At 49.4% G+C, this 12,997-nt stretch overlaps 1 protein-coding gene across 4 annotated transcripts in view; it reads right to left on the bottom strand.

Annotated features, from left to right (window-relative positions):
• The window catches only part of KSR2 (kinase suppressor of ras 2), a 265,061-nt gene that overhangs the window by 38,922 nt on the left and 213,142 nt on the right, over positions 1 to 12,997 (bottom strand). For all 4 annotated transcript variants that reach the window (XM_005863784.2, XM_005863785.2, XM_014537695.1 and 1 more), the window contains 4 exons: positions 11,964 to 12,005; positions 11,355 to 11,427; positions 8,466 to 8,514; positions 7,649 to 8,016 (listed from right to left, as the gene is read on the bottom strand). In XM_005863784.2, the coding sequence (XP_005863846.1) occupies positions 7,649 to 8,016; positions 8,466 to 8,514; positions 11,355 to 11,427; positions 11,964 to 12,005 (532 nt within the window). The remainder of the gene's footprint in view (positions 1 to 7,648; positions 8,017 to 8,465; positions 8,515 to 11,354; positions 11,428 to 11,963; positions 12,006 to 12,997) is intronic.

Below are 12,997 nucleotides of genomic sequence, written 5' to 3'. Positions count from 1 at the left end.
GTGACCCCTCCGTCTTCCCTGGTTAAACCCCAGCTTCCACTGAAGCCCACAGCTTCAGTCGCCACTTCTTTGCCAATGACTCATGCGAGGGCTATTTCCAGCCCCAACCTTCCATCTGAGCTGGAAACCAGCATATCCAGCTCCTTACTCAACACCTCCTCCTGGGTGACTTGAAGTTTAAAGAGGTTAAGTAATTTGGCCAAGATACAAGCCAGGCACTGGGACATAAATCAGAGCAGTCAAACCACAGCCATCCCCTCTATCATCCGATATTCTAATAAATTCTATTTGTAGTGCCAAAGGCACCCGAGAGGAAATATACTGCTTCTAATTGCTGCTATCATGATCATTATTGTTAGAATATCATCACTATTACTCCAGCAGCGAGGAGATACAAAGTACTGAGTGCCTCCAGTTACAGGAGGTATTAAGCTATAGCCTTTCTATATAAGCTCTTCAGTTCTTATCACTACCTTGCAAGAGAGAGCAATGTTACCCCATTTACAGATGAGGAAACTGAGGCAAACAGGAGTGAAGAAATGTGCAAAAGACTCACATTTTTAAAAAGGGAGTGTTCATACCTACAGTGTTTAGTGAAGTAGCGAGTCACAAACTGGGGCTGCTGGGTGAGTCTATCCTCAGCAGCACAGAGATCTATCCCTCAATGTTTGTATGTCACAGAGCTGCGGGCTCTTCACCAAAACCCGCATCGTTTTCCTCCCAGGAATACAGTGAGCGATTTCTCAGCCTCCCTTGTGGTCAAGTGTGGTCAAGGCACCATGCCAGCCCAGAAGACAGGCATGGAATGATGTCCACCACTTTTAAGCATGGCTCATAGAAACCTCCCACACGTCTTTCCATGCTCTTCCCCTTAGAAGCAGAGAACTTGAGCCCTCAGATGACTCCAAAATATGGGCGTGGTCTTGGATCCCTCCACGAATGAAGAAAAGCCACATACAATCCAGAAACACCCATCCTGGACTATTATGTGAGCCAGAAATGGGCTTCTATTGGGTTAGGCCACTTAATGTTTTTAGGCTTATTTATTACAGCAGCTACCATCAACCTGACGCATACAACTGTGAGTTTGCACATACAATATGCCCCCACTTAATGTTGTCCACAGGTTCTGCAACTTTAAGGTAACGACAAAACCACTTTTCCTATAGGTTAACTGACATAGACAAGAGCTGAGTTCCTAGGGCACCTCATCAACGTTTTAATGAAACAACCTAGAATGAAACAATGTTATCTGAGGACTTGCTGTACATTAAGAAAACTTCCTGGAAGGATACACACCAAAATATGAATGTGATTCTCTCTGGCTGGAAACATTATGGGTGAATTTCACTTTGTCCTTTTTGCTGATCTGCGTTTTCAGTAACAAATGAGTTATCACTTGTGTTGTTCAGTTATTTTTTTTTAAGTGGTAACAGATGTCCCACATGCTAATTCGGAGTCTCTGACAGTGGAGGAAAGGGGTGGCCAGTGGCAAAGTCTTCCTCACCCGTGCGAGTCCTCTGCCAGTCATGTGACCATTTACCAACAGGCATAGGCAATGTACATGAGATGATGCTAATAATAATAATGATAATGATGCAGCCCATTTATAGCGCTTCCTTCACAAAAGTCCCGGACGCTGTACATTCCGGCACAATTAAAGGCAGCCACAGACAAAAAACCTTTCAGCTGCGCTTTATAAAGAGAAAGCAACTCAGCTCTTTGAACATAAAAGGAAGCCGATTCTACTAGATGACGAGGGACGCAATTTTCATGCGCTCGGACCCCCCAACTCTTGTACGTTATATTTAGGACAATCAAACTGGCCTGAAGGAGAAATAATCACAAAGCCCAGAAGCATAGAGTTACAGGAAAAGCGAGTCAAGATCTCAATGGGGCAACCAGTTACTGTCTTAGCCGAAGGCGGGGCCTCCATTTGTCTGTCTGTAAATAGAGCAGCTCGGTGCTATTCTATTTGAAAGCCTGAAAAATAGGACTGATGTGGAGTTGGAAATACAGAATCTATTAAAGAGCTCCTGGTATTTACCAGATTTAAATGCTGTGCAAAGGAGGCCCTATGGGCTTCATTACTACCGGGTCCCTGGGAGACAGGTGGGGGGTGGTGGTGTCGCACGCACGGGGGCAACATAGTCAACCCCGCATAACAGGGAAGTTGCTTTCACACTCAGGCACCGGCAAAGGGGCTGATGACATTTGCCAAATGAAACATTTAAAAATTTCTCCCGAGAACACGGGGAAGTCCTCGGCTTGTACGCAGGAGATGGGCCCGGGCCTTCTTTTGTTACCAAGTGCCCCAGGTAATTCTGATCTGATCACAGGTAGAAAAATCCCGTGATAAGCTATTGCTCATGGGTGGAGCCCGTTCCCTTGACCTGGGCCGGGTCGCCATGACAAAGAAGGCACGTACTCAATGCATATTCACATGTACATTTGCTCAAATCCAGGTTCTGCCAGTTATTTGCTCTACGATCTAGGCAGGGGCTCCTTTTACTTCTCTGACCTCAGGTTCTCCCACCTGTAAAGTGGGCACAGTGATAAAATGAGAGACCATCCCTGCGCCTGGCCTGTGAAGCCAAGCATGTACTGAAGGCTGGTAGAATCTATTGTTTTTTAGGTTCATTTGGAGGAGCTCTGCATTGATAAATGCAGATAAGGGTGAATTAAACAAATGCCCCTCAACCAGTGAAATGGTTTCAGCGATGAGGATCAGCTGTGCCTGCTCAGCTTCAAGTAAAGGGACTTCTGAGGGAGCCATAGTCTCTCCTGAGCCCGAAGCTCTCCGTGACTTCCTTTCCTGAGCGAGGGCCAGAGCGGAAGCTAAGGAAGGAAGGCATCAGGACGTGGTGATAAACCTTTCTGGGAAGAAGGAGGCAGCTTCTCCCTCCCCACACCCTAAAAATTTTTAAAAAAGAGTATCTCGCTGACTTTTATCATCTGTTTTCTAGGGATAGACGCATGGGAGTGAGAATATGCGGATTCCTGGAAACCTGTAATTGGAGCTGTTTTGGATAAAAACAGAAGTGTGTCCCCATAGGAAAGGTTAAATGATATTTAACCTTAGGAAAGGGAACTGGTGACTAGAAGGGCCCGCATGTCAGAAAGGGTAGAAATTTGCCCTAGCAGGGTTGCTCAGTGGCTAGAGCATTGGCCCGCAGACTGAAAGGTCTCAGGTTCGATTCCTAGTCAAGGGCATGCATCTTGGTTGCAGGTTCCATCCCCAGCCCTGGTTGGGCACATGGGGGAAGCAACCAATCGATATGTCTCTCTCACATCAATGTTTCTCTCTCTCCCCCCACTTCCCTCCCTTTCCCTCTTTCTAACCTCAGATGAGGATTAACAACAAAAAAAAAAGAAAAAGAAAGAAAGAAAGAAAGGAAGAAAGAAAGAGTAGACATTTGAAGTAGAAAATGAGGAAAGAGGCTAAAAAGTAGAAAGTAAATCGAAGTTGTATTTCAGGCTGTTAGAGAAACTGAAGTCGGACTGAAGGTGAACCAGTGAGAACCCTTCGAAGGCCCATTCACGGAGGGTGGACAAACAAACTGCAGTGGATTCACACCGCGGACTGCTATGTGGCCACAGAACTGACTGCTGATGCACGCAACGCCGGGTGAATCTCAACAGCATGATGAGTAACAAAAAGCCAGACACAAAAGAAATCGCAGCAGGATTCCATTTACATAAAGTTCAAGAACAGGCAAGAATAACTGGCGTGCTGTAATTCAGAACAGAGGGAATGGGGGCGTATAAATTGGCTGGAAGAGGCACAGGGACTTTCTGGGGTAACTTGGGTAATAGCAACATGGGTAGGAATTTTTTTAAATGCCCCCTGGGCCTGCACCCTTTCTTTAGATGTTTGCCCTCAAAAGCACCAGGTCTGCCCCTGCAACAACCCTCCAATGGCTGCCTGCTGCCCTCAGCATCAAGCCCAGACCTCTCCCCAGGCTCCTAGGCCCTACAACAGAAGATCTCAGAGGACAAAATCACATGGAGGAGGTTTTGTACTGAGGTCTGAGCCCCGTGCAGATAATGAAATTAGACTCTAGGGCAATGTTCTTAGAGTGGGGTGACTTTGCACCAGGGGATATTTGGCAATATCCGAAGACACTTTCTGTTATCACAACTAGCGACTCGGTACTACTGGTATCCAGTGGGAAGGGGGGCGGGGGCAGGCTGCTGCTAAGCATCCTACAATGCCCAGGACAGGTCCCTAAAAACGAATGATCTGACCCCAAATGTCACAGTGCCGCGGCTGAAGTTGAGAGACTGCTGTAGGCATATTATTTTAAAAGTCCCCAACCTGCACCAGACTTGAGAGTCCCTCCCCCACAAAACTGGCTCCTGCCAGTTTCTTTACCCTCATCTCCTACCCTCTGCCCTCATGTTCTGCTACCACAGTCTTCTTTCTGGTCCTCCCCCAGAACCATAAGAGAATAAACGTGTGTCATTTCAAGCCGCCAGGTTTATGCTAATTGGTTACCAAAGCCCTAGGAAACTGAGTGGCACCCAGGAATCCGCACGTTAACGACCACCCCCCTTTGCCGGCTCTGACACAGGAGATCGGGTGGACCATACTGTGGGCAGCAGTACCGGGCTGCTTCTCAAACACAGCCCAGTCTCAGGGATCCAGCGAATTCTGTTAGAGTTGGAAGGACCCCACAGCAAACATCCACTTCTACCTGCTCATTTTAGAGATGGGGAAACTGAGGCCCGGAAACTCCGTAGCAAGGTGGAAGGATGAGAGATGCTTCCATTCAACTCTGTCTTTACAGGCTTTCCGATTCCATTTGGAGGTTTCCAAATGAGTTATTGTGCAGACTGTCGATAGCTTTGCTATCTCATAATGACCCAATCATGGAACGATTTAGCAATCCTGCTAATTGCATTTGGGGATATAGCAGTTGGGTAACTAGTTGGTGATTACTCATTCCCAAGAGCCCTACACATTGCATTACAAGGAAGCTAATCTTAGAAATACTTGTTAACGTCGATGATAATTACTAAGTAATTGGCTAGAACATGCCATTGTGAATTTATCCAGGATCTGCCAGGTAATTATCTGGTCTTGTGTTCCCTGTAAAATAAATCCAGAGTCCAAAAATGGTTCCAGTTGGTTGGCTATCATCCAACCACCGACCTCTGCCAGCCAACTGTGCGAATGCAGGCGATTAATCAAATTACTCAAATATTTGCTTTTGAACTGAATGTTAAGAAACCTGGATGGCCAACAAGTGGACGGTGCTAAATGGGAAAGAGGGGTGCACAGAGGCCCCCCCAAGATAAATATATAATCACCCAGTAATATGGGATAAATGCCACTTCTTTAGGGGCTCATCTGGCTTCTTCACACAAAATACCAAAACACTTCAGAGACCAATTATTTGTCCCAAAGCTGCAGCGCCTTTATCACGGTGCCAGGAAGAGGCTGTGCTATTTGTGAAATTTGCAGGCAGTTATGATGCTCAGGAGGGGGCTCAGAAGAGGGGCCGCAAACACAGCTGGCTTGTAGGATGGAGAGACACATTTTCATGAGGACCACTTATTTTTCAAGGATGGCTGCTAACCGAGCCGTCTATTTCCAATTAGCCAGCCCTTGACAAAGGGGTGCGAGAGGCTTGGGTTCCACTGATAACCCTGAAAAAGTCGGAGGGTGGAGGCAGGAGGTCCTTAGAAAGGCCAGGCTAAAGAGAAAAGACAGTGGATTTCAAATTTCTAGTTTGGGGAAGTAAAAACAGGGATTAGAAAGCCAGAAGGTGAGAGAAAGCTCGGGAGCAGACTGGGGGGAGTGGTGGGCAGAAGGCCAGTGCTGGGGAACAGACCACCTTCCAACCAGACCTGTGCGCCCAAGGAGAGGCTGCTGCCTGCCTGCTCGTGAGGAAGACACATGCTGGGAGGAAAGGGGGCTGAGGGCCTCGTGTTGGCAGGTGGTAAAATGGCCACAGACAGTCCCGTTCTCTGCATCCATGCCCTTGCAATGTGACACTGCAGTCCTCCCATCCAGAGGCGGAGTCTGTTTCCCCATGCCTCAAGCGGAGGTTGACCACGTGACTTGCTTTGGCCAGTGGACATTAGCCAATGGGACACAGACAGACATGTGAAAGGCACTTGTCCATTGGGGCTTGACCTCTTGCTGTTCTTGGAGCCCTGGGAGCACGATGGGAGTGAGCCCGAGCTGCCCTGTTGGGGATGAGAGGCCACGTGGAGGAGAACCGAAGCACCCCAGTGGACAGTCTGCTAACCCAAATGGCATCCAATACCGACCAGCCCCCATCTGACCTGTCAGCTGACCACAGACACATCCAAGAGCCCAGCTACTGAGCCTGGCTCAGTGCAGAACTATCCACAGAATAGAGAGAAACTATGAAGTATGGGGGTAGTTTGTCACTCAGCAAAAGCTTACTGATACACTCACCTAATCAGAACCCCTCAGCTCCTGAATATTATCTGGGCTGATTATTTGAGAGCCCTGGCTGTCCTGTGCAGAATGGACAACCACCGCTTTCATCCCATTTAAGGAGAGTTGAAAGACTATACCCGAATCCCCAATCCTTTGCAAACAAACACTTACCATTTGACACATGGGTTCCAGTCAACCCACCATCTGCATCATCAATGGTGACAATCACACTCCTTCTACCAATCACCCAGGTCTTACAAATGGACTCAAGGAGGCTTTAATCACAAGGGAACAAATCAAAGACACACCAGGTCTTCCCTGAGCCCACAGCTCCCGCTACGGACCTGCCGAGATGTGAGGCTTGTGTATTCGGGATATTCCTGCTGGAGTTGAGTCTGGGGGACGGGGCTCCTAATTCACCTCTGGCATCACAGGCTGCTCCAGAACACCGCTGCTGTGGCCAGTCCTCATGCAACACGGGAGCAGATGCCAGTTAAACACACACCGAAGGATTGTCCCACGCCATTCAACTAAAACTGAAGCTTTTTTTTTTCCATGTCCATGTCACTGGGCCAGGTTAGAAAGAGCAAATGCAAGAAAGTTCCTATGACCTGACGTTTTCCTAATGTCAGTTCTCTACTGATACCCTTCTGTGTCACGACAGACCGCGGATCCTGGACATTTCAAACCACAATGGTGAAGGCCCGCACACATGGTCTGATGCTTTGAGGAAAGCCATCGGAATCTTACTCCAAGGCTTAGCAAACTAGGTCCGTGGGCCACCTGCAGCCCATTGCCTGGTTCTGCAAATAAAGTTTTATTGGTACACAACCATGTACATCCATTTGTGTCGTGTCTGTGGCTGCCCTCACACTACAGTGGCTGAGACGTTCCTATAGCAACTGTATGGTTGCAAAGCTGAAAATATTTACTACTGGAAAAAGTCTGCAGACCCCGATTTAGCCTGATCCAGTTAATTCCCACATGGAAAAAGTGAGTCTCAGAGATGAGGTTTCACAAATCCTTGAAGCACAGGGGGATCTAGAACCGATTTCCTGACACCCCGTGCAGTGCTCTGCCGAGGGATTTTAGCATTCGGAGTGCTTTCTGGAAGGGCAAACCTTCAACCACACACCCTGTGAATGGCAGAGTAAACCCGAATCCCCACTTAACTCTCCCGGAGGCAGAGCTTTGGGACTAAGCCCACGGGCGGGGAGCCCGGGTGGGACTGACCTGGTGATGATGGCCAGGTGGGGCGGGCTCATGCAGGCGCCCATGAACAGCACCACGTTCTCGTGCCGCGTCTGCCTGTAGGCCATCACCTCCCGCTTGAAGGCCTTCAGCTGCTCCTCGTTGTCCCTCTCGATGTCGATGAGCCGGATGGCCACCTCACCGTGCCAGCGGCCGTGGTACACCTGCCCGAAGCGGCCCTTCCCGATGAGCTCGCCGATCTCCAGTTGCTCGAAGGGGATGTCCCACTCCTGCAGGAAGATGCTGGTCTGGCTGGCCTTGCGCGGGAAGCTCCGGGCCGAGAGGAGGGACAGGTTCATCTCCTCGAAGTCGTCCTCCGACTCCTCGGCCTCATCGTGGCCCTCTTCGTTCTGTGGCCGAGGGGGAGAGAGAGCTGTCCCCGCACTGCCTGGGACATGGTGTCCTGCTGGGTCCGCGCTGCACGGGGGCAGGCCTGGACCTGGCTCTCTGCATTCTTAACACCCTGAGACCGCACCCCCCACATCCTCCCCTGTATTCAGTGGGGCACAACCCCCCTGGGGATTTATCTGGCCCTGAGCTGCGTTTTCAACCAAGAATGCAAATGACTTGCCAACTTCTGCACAAGTAGCTTTTTCATGATGCGCACCATATAACGGTCCATTAGGCTGGTGCCGGGAGGGGTCACCACTTGGTAGTTGTCCCAGAGTTAGAACAGCCATCACTCAGGACCCCGCACCCTGACCTGCCCCAAGTCCTCTGCATCAGCAAGGACATCACTTGGCTTTGCCGAGTTCCGGGAAGCCCTGGAAAAGCTGGCTTCGCCATCTCCAGTTCTCACCTCTGAGGTCGGCTCCACTTCAATTTGAAGTAATGGATTTCCTTCCAAGCTTTAAAGAAAGAAAATAACTGTGACCCTCGGGGGGAAAGGTGGGCCCCTGTATTGACCTTATCCTGGTATGAGACCCAGAGTGAGAAGTCCTCACCACAAGCCTTCATCTCAAATTCACTTCAGTGCTGCTGCCGGAAATACATAGTCCATAACCTCGCTGTAAAAAGCCGCACATGAGGACTTTGTTTTCAATACTTTTTCTGGGCTGCTCAGGGCTCATTTTTCATGACTGCGTTGGTTTCCACTAATCTAGCAGCTTCCTTCTACACTGCCCTAAATGCCCTAAATGCCGTGGGTGGAAGAGTCCTCGGAGTCCTAGGTGTTCCCTAGAGAGAATTAATCAGGCTCCAAGGTTCACTGGGATTTGGTATCTTCTGAAAGGATCCTAGTGTTCATGTGTTCGTTCGTTCATTCATTCAATTACAATTATGTGCCAGGAACAGTGCTAAGCCCTTAGAAGGAAAAGAGTTGAAACTGGCCTGGCTCCTGACTTTAAGAAACATTATATTACCACGGAAGGAACTACAGTGAGTATGCAGATATTGTGCAGAAAGGCTAAACAAGGGCCCAAACTCAGGTAGGAATTGAACAAATGGAGTGAGATGGAAATTCCCAGGAGAGAGGATTCCTGGATGGATTTAGGAGTCCAAAGTGTTTAGCTGGACCTTGCAGGTCAGTGAATCGAGATGTGTGGAATGAGAATGAAAAGGAGGAAGCAAGACTGTATTGGACTGGAGGACACAGGTGTGTGTGTGTGTGTGTGTGTGTGTGTGTGTGTGTGTGTACTAAGTATATATATTGAAGGTATTGTGTGGGTATTATGGGATGTGCTCTGTGCAGTTGTCCCGGGCATGTGAGTCTGATGTCACTGGGTATGTACTGAGGATATGAGGGGATGTTGGAGTACACGGGATGGGAGGGGATGGGATATAGGCACAGTGTGTGTTAAAGGGTTTTTGGGGGTGATTTAGAGTAGAGATGTGTATGTGTTTATAGGGTGAGCTGCAACAGGTGGGAGGAAAGAATCAATGGATACCATGCCCCCTGCCTATTTCCCAGCTCAGCAGATTCCCCTACCCACCTCCTCATCTGGGGGCCTCCCTATCCTGACCCTCAGACCCCAGGAAGCTGATGACCCTGCCGACAGGGTCCATCTGCTCACTGGAGGGGCTCCCGGTGAGAGGGAGTCTGAAAGACGTAACAACTAGCAGGAGAAAGGAGGGGGTCACAAAGTGGCATCTGCCATCATATTAACCAAATACTTATAGTTATTCCGATGGGAGGCAGTGACACCGCACAATGATAGCTAATATGCTGGGAGCCCGATGCCCTGGGGGAGGCTCAGGTGGGACAGTGCCGCTGGGATCCCTCCTCATACCCTACGACTCGGGCCTTTCTCTGTTCCATCCAGGCGAGGCTGCAGCAGCCGGGCTGTTAAATCATTTCCCCTCTGTGAGGAGGCAGCGCCCAACCCTCCACGCACATTTAAGCAGACCGCAGGCACTGATTAACTGTTTTCTCGCTGGCACTCCCTGGCTGTCAGTTCATAACCTGGAGCCCGTCTTGCACAAGTTGTGGAATTGGTTCGTGCGCGGCAGAGAAATGATCAGGGGCTACATGTCAGCACAATATCCCCCGGCAAACTGCTGCTCCTTTGATTTCAGAGATGTACCACTTGGGTCTTTAACAAAGTCTGTAACACGGGTCAGAAAAAACGGAGCAGCTAGCAGAGACGGGAGAAAAACCCAGTAGGCCAAAATGTGAGTTGAGAAACCAGTCAAATCAAAACTAGGTGCCTAACAAGTCCCAGACTTTGGTCATAATCAAAGAAGCTAAGGAAGAAGATGTCACTTCAGCTGCCCAAGCCACTGACCACCCTGAGGCTAAAGATGCCCACACAGAGATGTATGTGCCTTGGGGTACTGTGTACAACAGTGAGATGTGGGGAGATGTAAGATCCTGCAATCAGGAAATGGGTAAGGAAATTATCCCACATTGATACAACATTCTACAGCCGTTAAAAACAACGTGTGCGAAGAGTCTGGAATAATATGAAAAATGCGACGTTATAGCATTCTCAGATGAAAAAGTAGGATAGAGACTGTGTATATCATGGATCACACAGAGATCAACTATGAATAGAAAGAGCACATATCTAATGTTTTTACAGAACAGTCCATCATATTAGTTATTCTGTACAATGTATTCTGTACATATTAGTTATTTGTACAATGGTGTAAGCCTGAGGTCAGCGAACTTGTTCTATAAAGGACCAGATGGTAAATATTTTAGACTTTGCGGGCTATACTGTCTCTGTCGCAATGGCTCCACTTGGCGCTGGAGTCTGAAAGTCACCAGACAGTGTGTTGCAAACAAATGGGTGTGGCCATGTTCCAATAAAACTTTATTTATAAAAACATGCGGCACATTGGATTCGTCCACCATAAGCTGTAATTTGCTGACCCCTGGTATACACCTAAATTATACTTTTGAAAGGGGGGACAATGACATAGAAGAACGCCCCTTCCATTGAGTGCTGGCTCTGGCCTGCACGTTGTCTTTCTGATCCTAGGAGGGTCGGGAACAAGTCCAGCTCCTAGCAATCACACGTGACCGGCAGGGCCAGGAACACAGGACAGAGCTGACTTGTGGGGGCCTCTCTCCGCCTGGGCTGCCACACTCTCCCTCTCTTTGCTTGACTCATCCCATGTCTCTCCCCCCTTTTTTCCCCCTCCCTGCCCCCCCACCTCCCAGCACATCAACTCCAGGAAGAGGAAGGCAGAGGGGTCCTGAGTGGACTGCAGGCCGGGGGGAGGCAGAGGCCTCTGTGCCACTTACATGGGGTTCGAGGTCACTGGATGCAGGACGACCTGGGGCGCCCGGGTCGGCGTCTCCAGCACTGGCACTACATCTGACAGCAGAGATCAGACAGTCAGGACCCGGGCGTGGAGCCACACCCACCAACACCTGACTTCTGGAAGCTAGTAGCTGCTCACCAGCTCGTGGGTCCCCGGGGCCGGCCAGTCCCCTCCCCTTCCTGGACCACCTGCTTAGATGCAGCTGTGGTCCAGATGGCATCTTGACCGAAATTCCCTGCCCTTAGCTAGGGAGCTGCCAGAACCGCCAAGCCTCTGGTCATCTCCAAATCCTCCCCACTCCTGCTTCCCTTTGGAATGACGAGGTCACATGGTTTGACCACCTCTCCCCTTCCATGTGCTCTGGACCTCCCCTGCTCTTGCCCGTCCTTCTACTGTGGACCACCTTCCCAGACCACCTCCTTGGTGCCATTGCGCCCTTGGGACCCCCCCACACTTTCCTTTTCCACTTCCACGTCTAGTCATTGTCCTGGGGCCAGGTGATCCCACCACCACCCTCACTGAGCTTGTCCACCCCAACATTCACCTCCATCCACCCCACTCAGAAGGGGCTGAGCTCACAGGGACTCACCTGGGAAGATGAACTGCTGCTTGTATTGGTAGTAGTGGGACGCTAGCAAGAGAACGAAACCACCAAAGTGAGTGCTGCCCTAGAGCAGGCCCTTCGGGTACCCAATTGGGCTCCCACAGCCATGGTGTGGGTTCTCTGCCTGCCCTTGAGGGTTTCCAGACTCCTGCAGACACCCCGAATTCCAAGGGACTGAGACGTGTAAAGACACCAGAGCACTAAACATCCAAGCCAACCCTCTCGTTAAAAGCTCCCTGAATACAGGGCACCCCAAGTCAGAGAGTCATTCGGAGCACAACCCCATTTTTGGCAAATACATAAGAACACACAAAGAGAAAAGTCTGTGGAATCTAAAATGTTAAATTTTTCCCTTTGGGTAGCGTGATTGCAGTGACTTAAAAAACAACAACGAGGAGTTTCCTGTGTTTTCCAAATTCTCTGCATTGAGCATGGTATTAGTTTTCTTATTGCTGCTGTAACAAATTATCACAAACTTTGTGGCTTAACACAAAACAAATTTATTGTCTTACAGGTCTTTGGAGGCTAAAAGTCTGAAATAAGTCCTAAGGGGCTAAAAGCAAGGAGTTGCCAGGACTGGTTCCTTCTGCAGTTTCTTGCCTCCTCCGGCCCTTGGGGCTGCCTGCATTGCTTGGCTCACAGCCCCATCTCGGCTCCTCCTGACACTGCCTTCCACCGTCTTTGACCTTCTTGCCTCCCTCGCCTGAGGATCCTTGTGATTACATTTAGAGCCCCCAGAAAACCCAGAATAGTCTTTCCACTTCAAGACCCTTAACAAACTCACAGCTGGAAAGTACCTTCTGCCATATGAGGTAACATATTCACAGACCCCGCGACTAGAACGTGGTCACCTTTGGGGGACCATTAGCCTGCCTAGCACAGTATGAATTAATTTCCACGTGTAGGGAAAACTGATGTAAAAGAAATATCCTCAGCGTCACTGCTGATTCTCCTACAATTCATTTTACTTCCAGTTCAGCCCTCTCAGAGGCCAGTTCTTCCAGACAATTCCCAGAGTT

Source organism: Myotis brandtii, unplaced genomic scaffold (genome assembly GCF_000412655.1).
Source record: "Myotis brandtii unplaced genomic scaffold, ASM41265v1 scaffold181, whole genome shotgun sequence".
In the NCBI taxonomy this organism is placed as follows: domain Eukaryota; kingdom Metazoa; phylum Chordata; class Mammalia; order Chiroptera; family Vespertilionidae; genus Myotis; species Myotis brandtii.
This window is presented reverse-complemented; position numbering and strand designations above follow the sequence as displayed.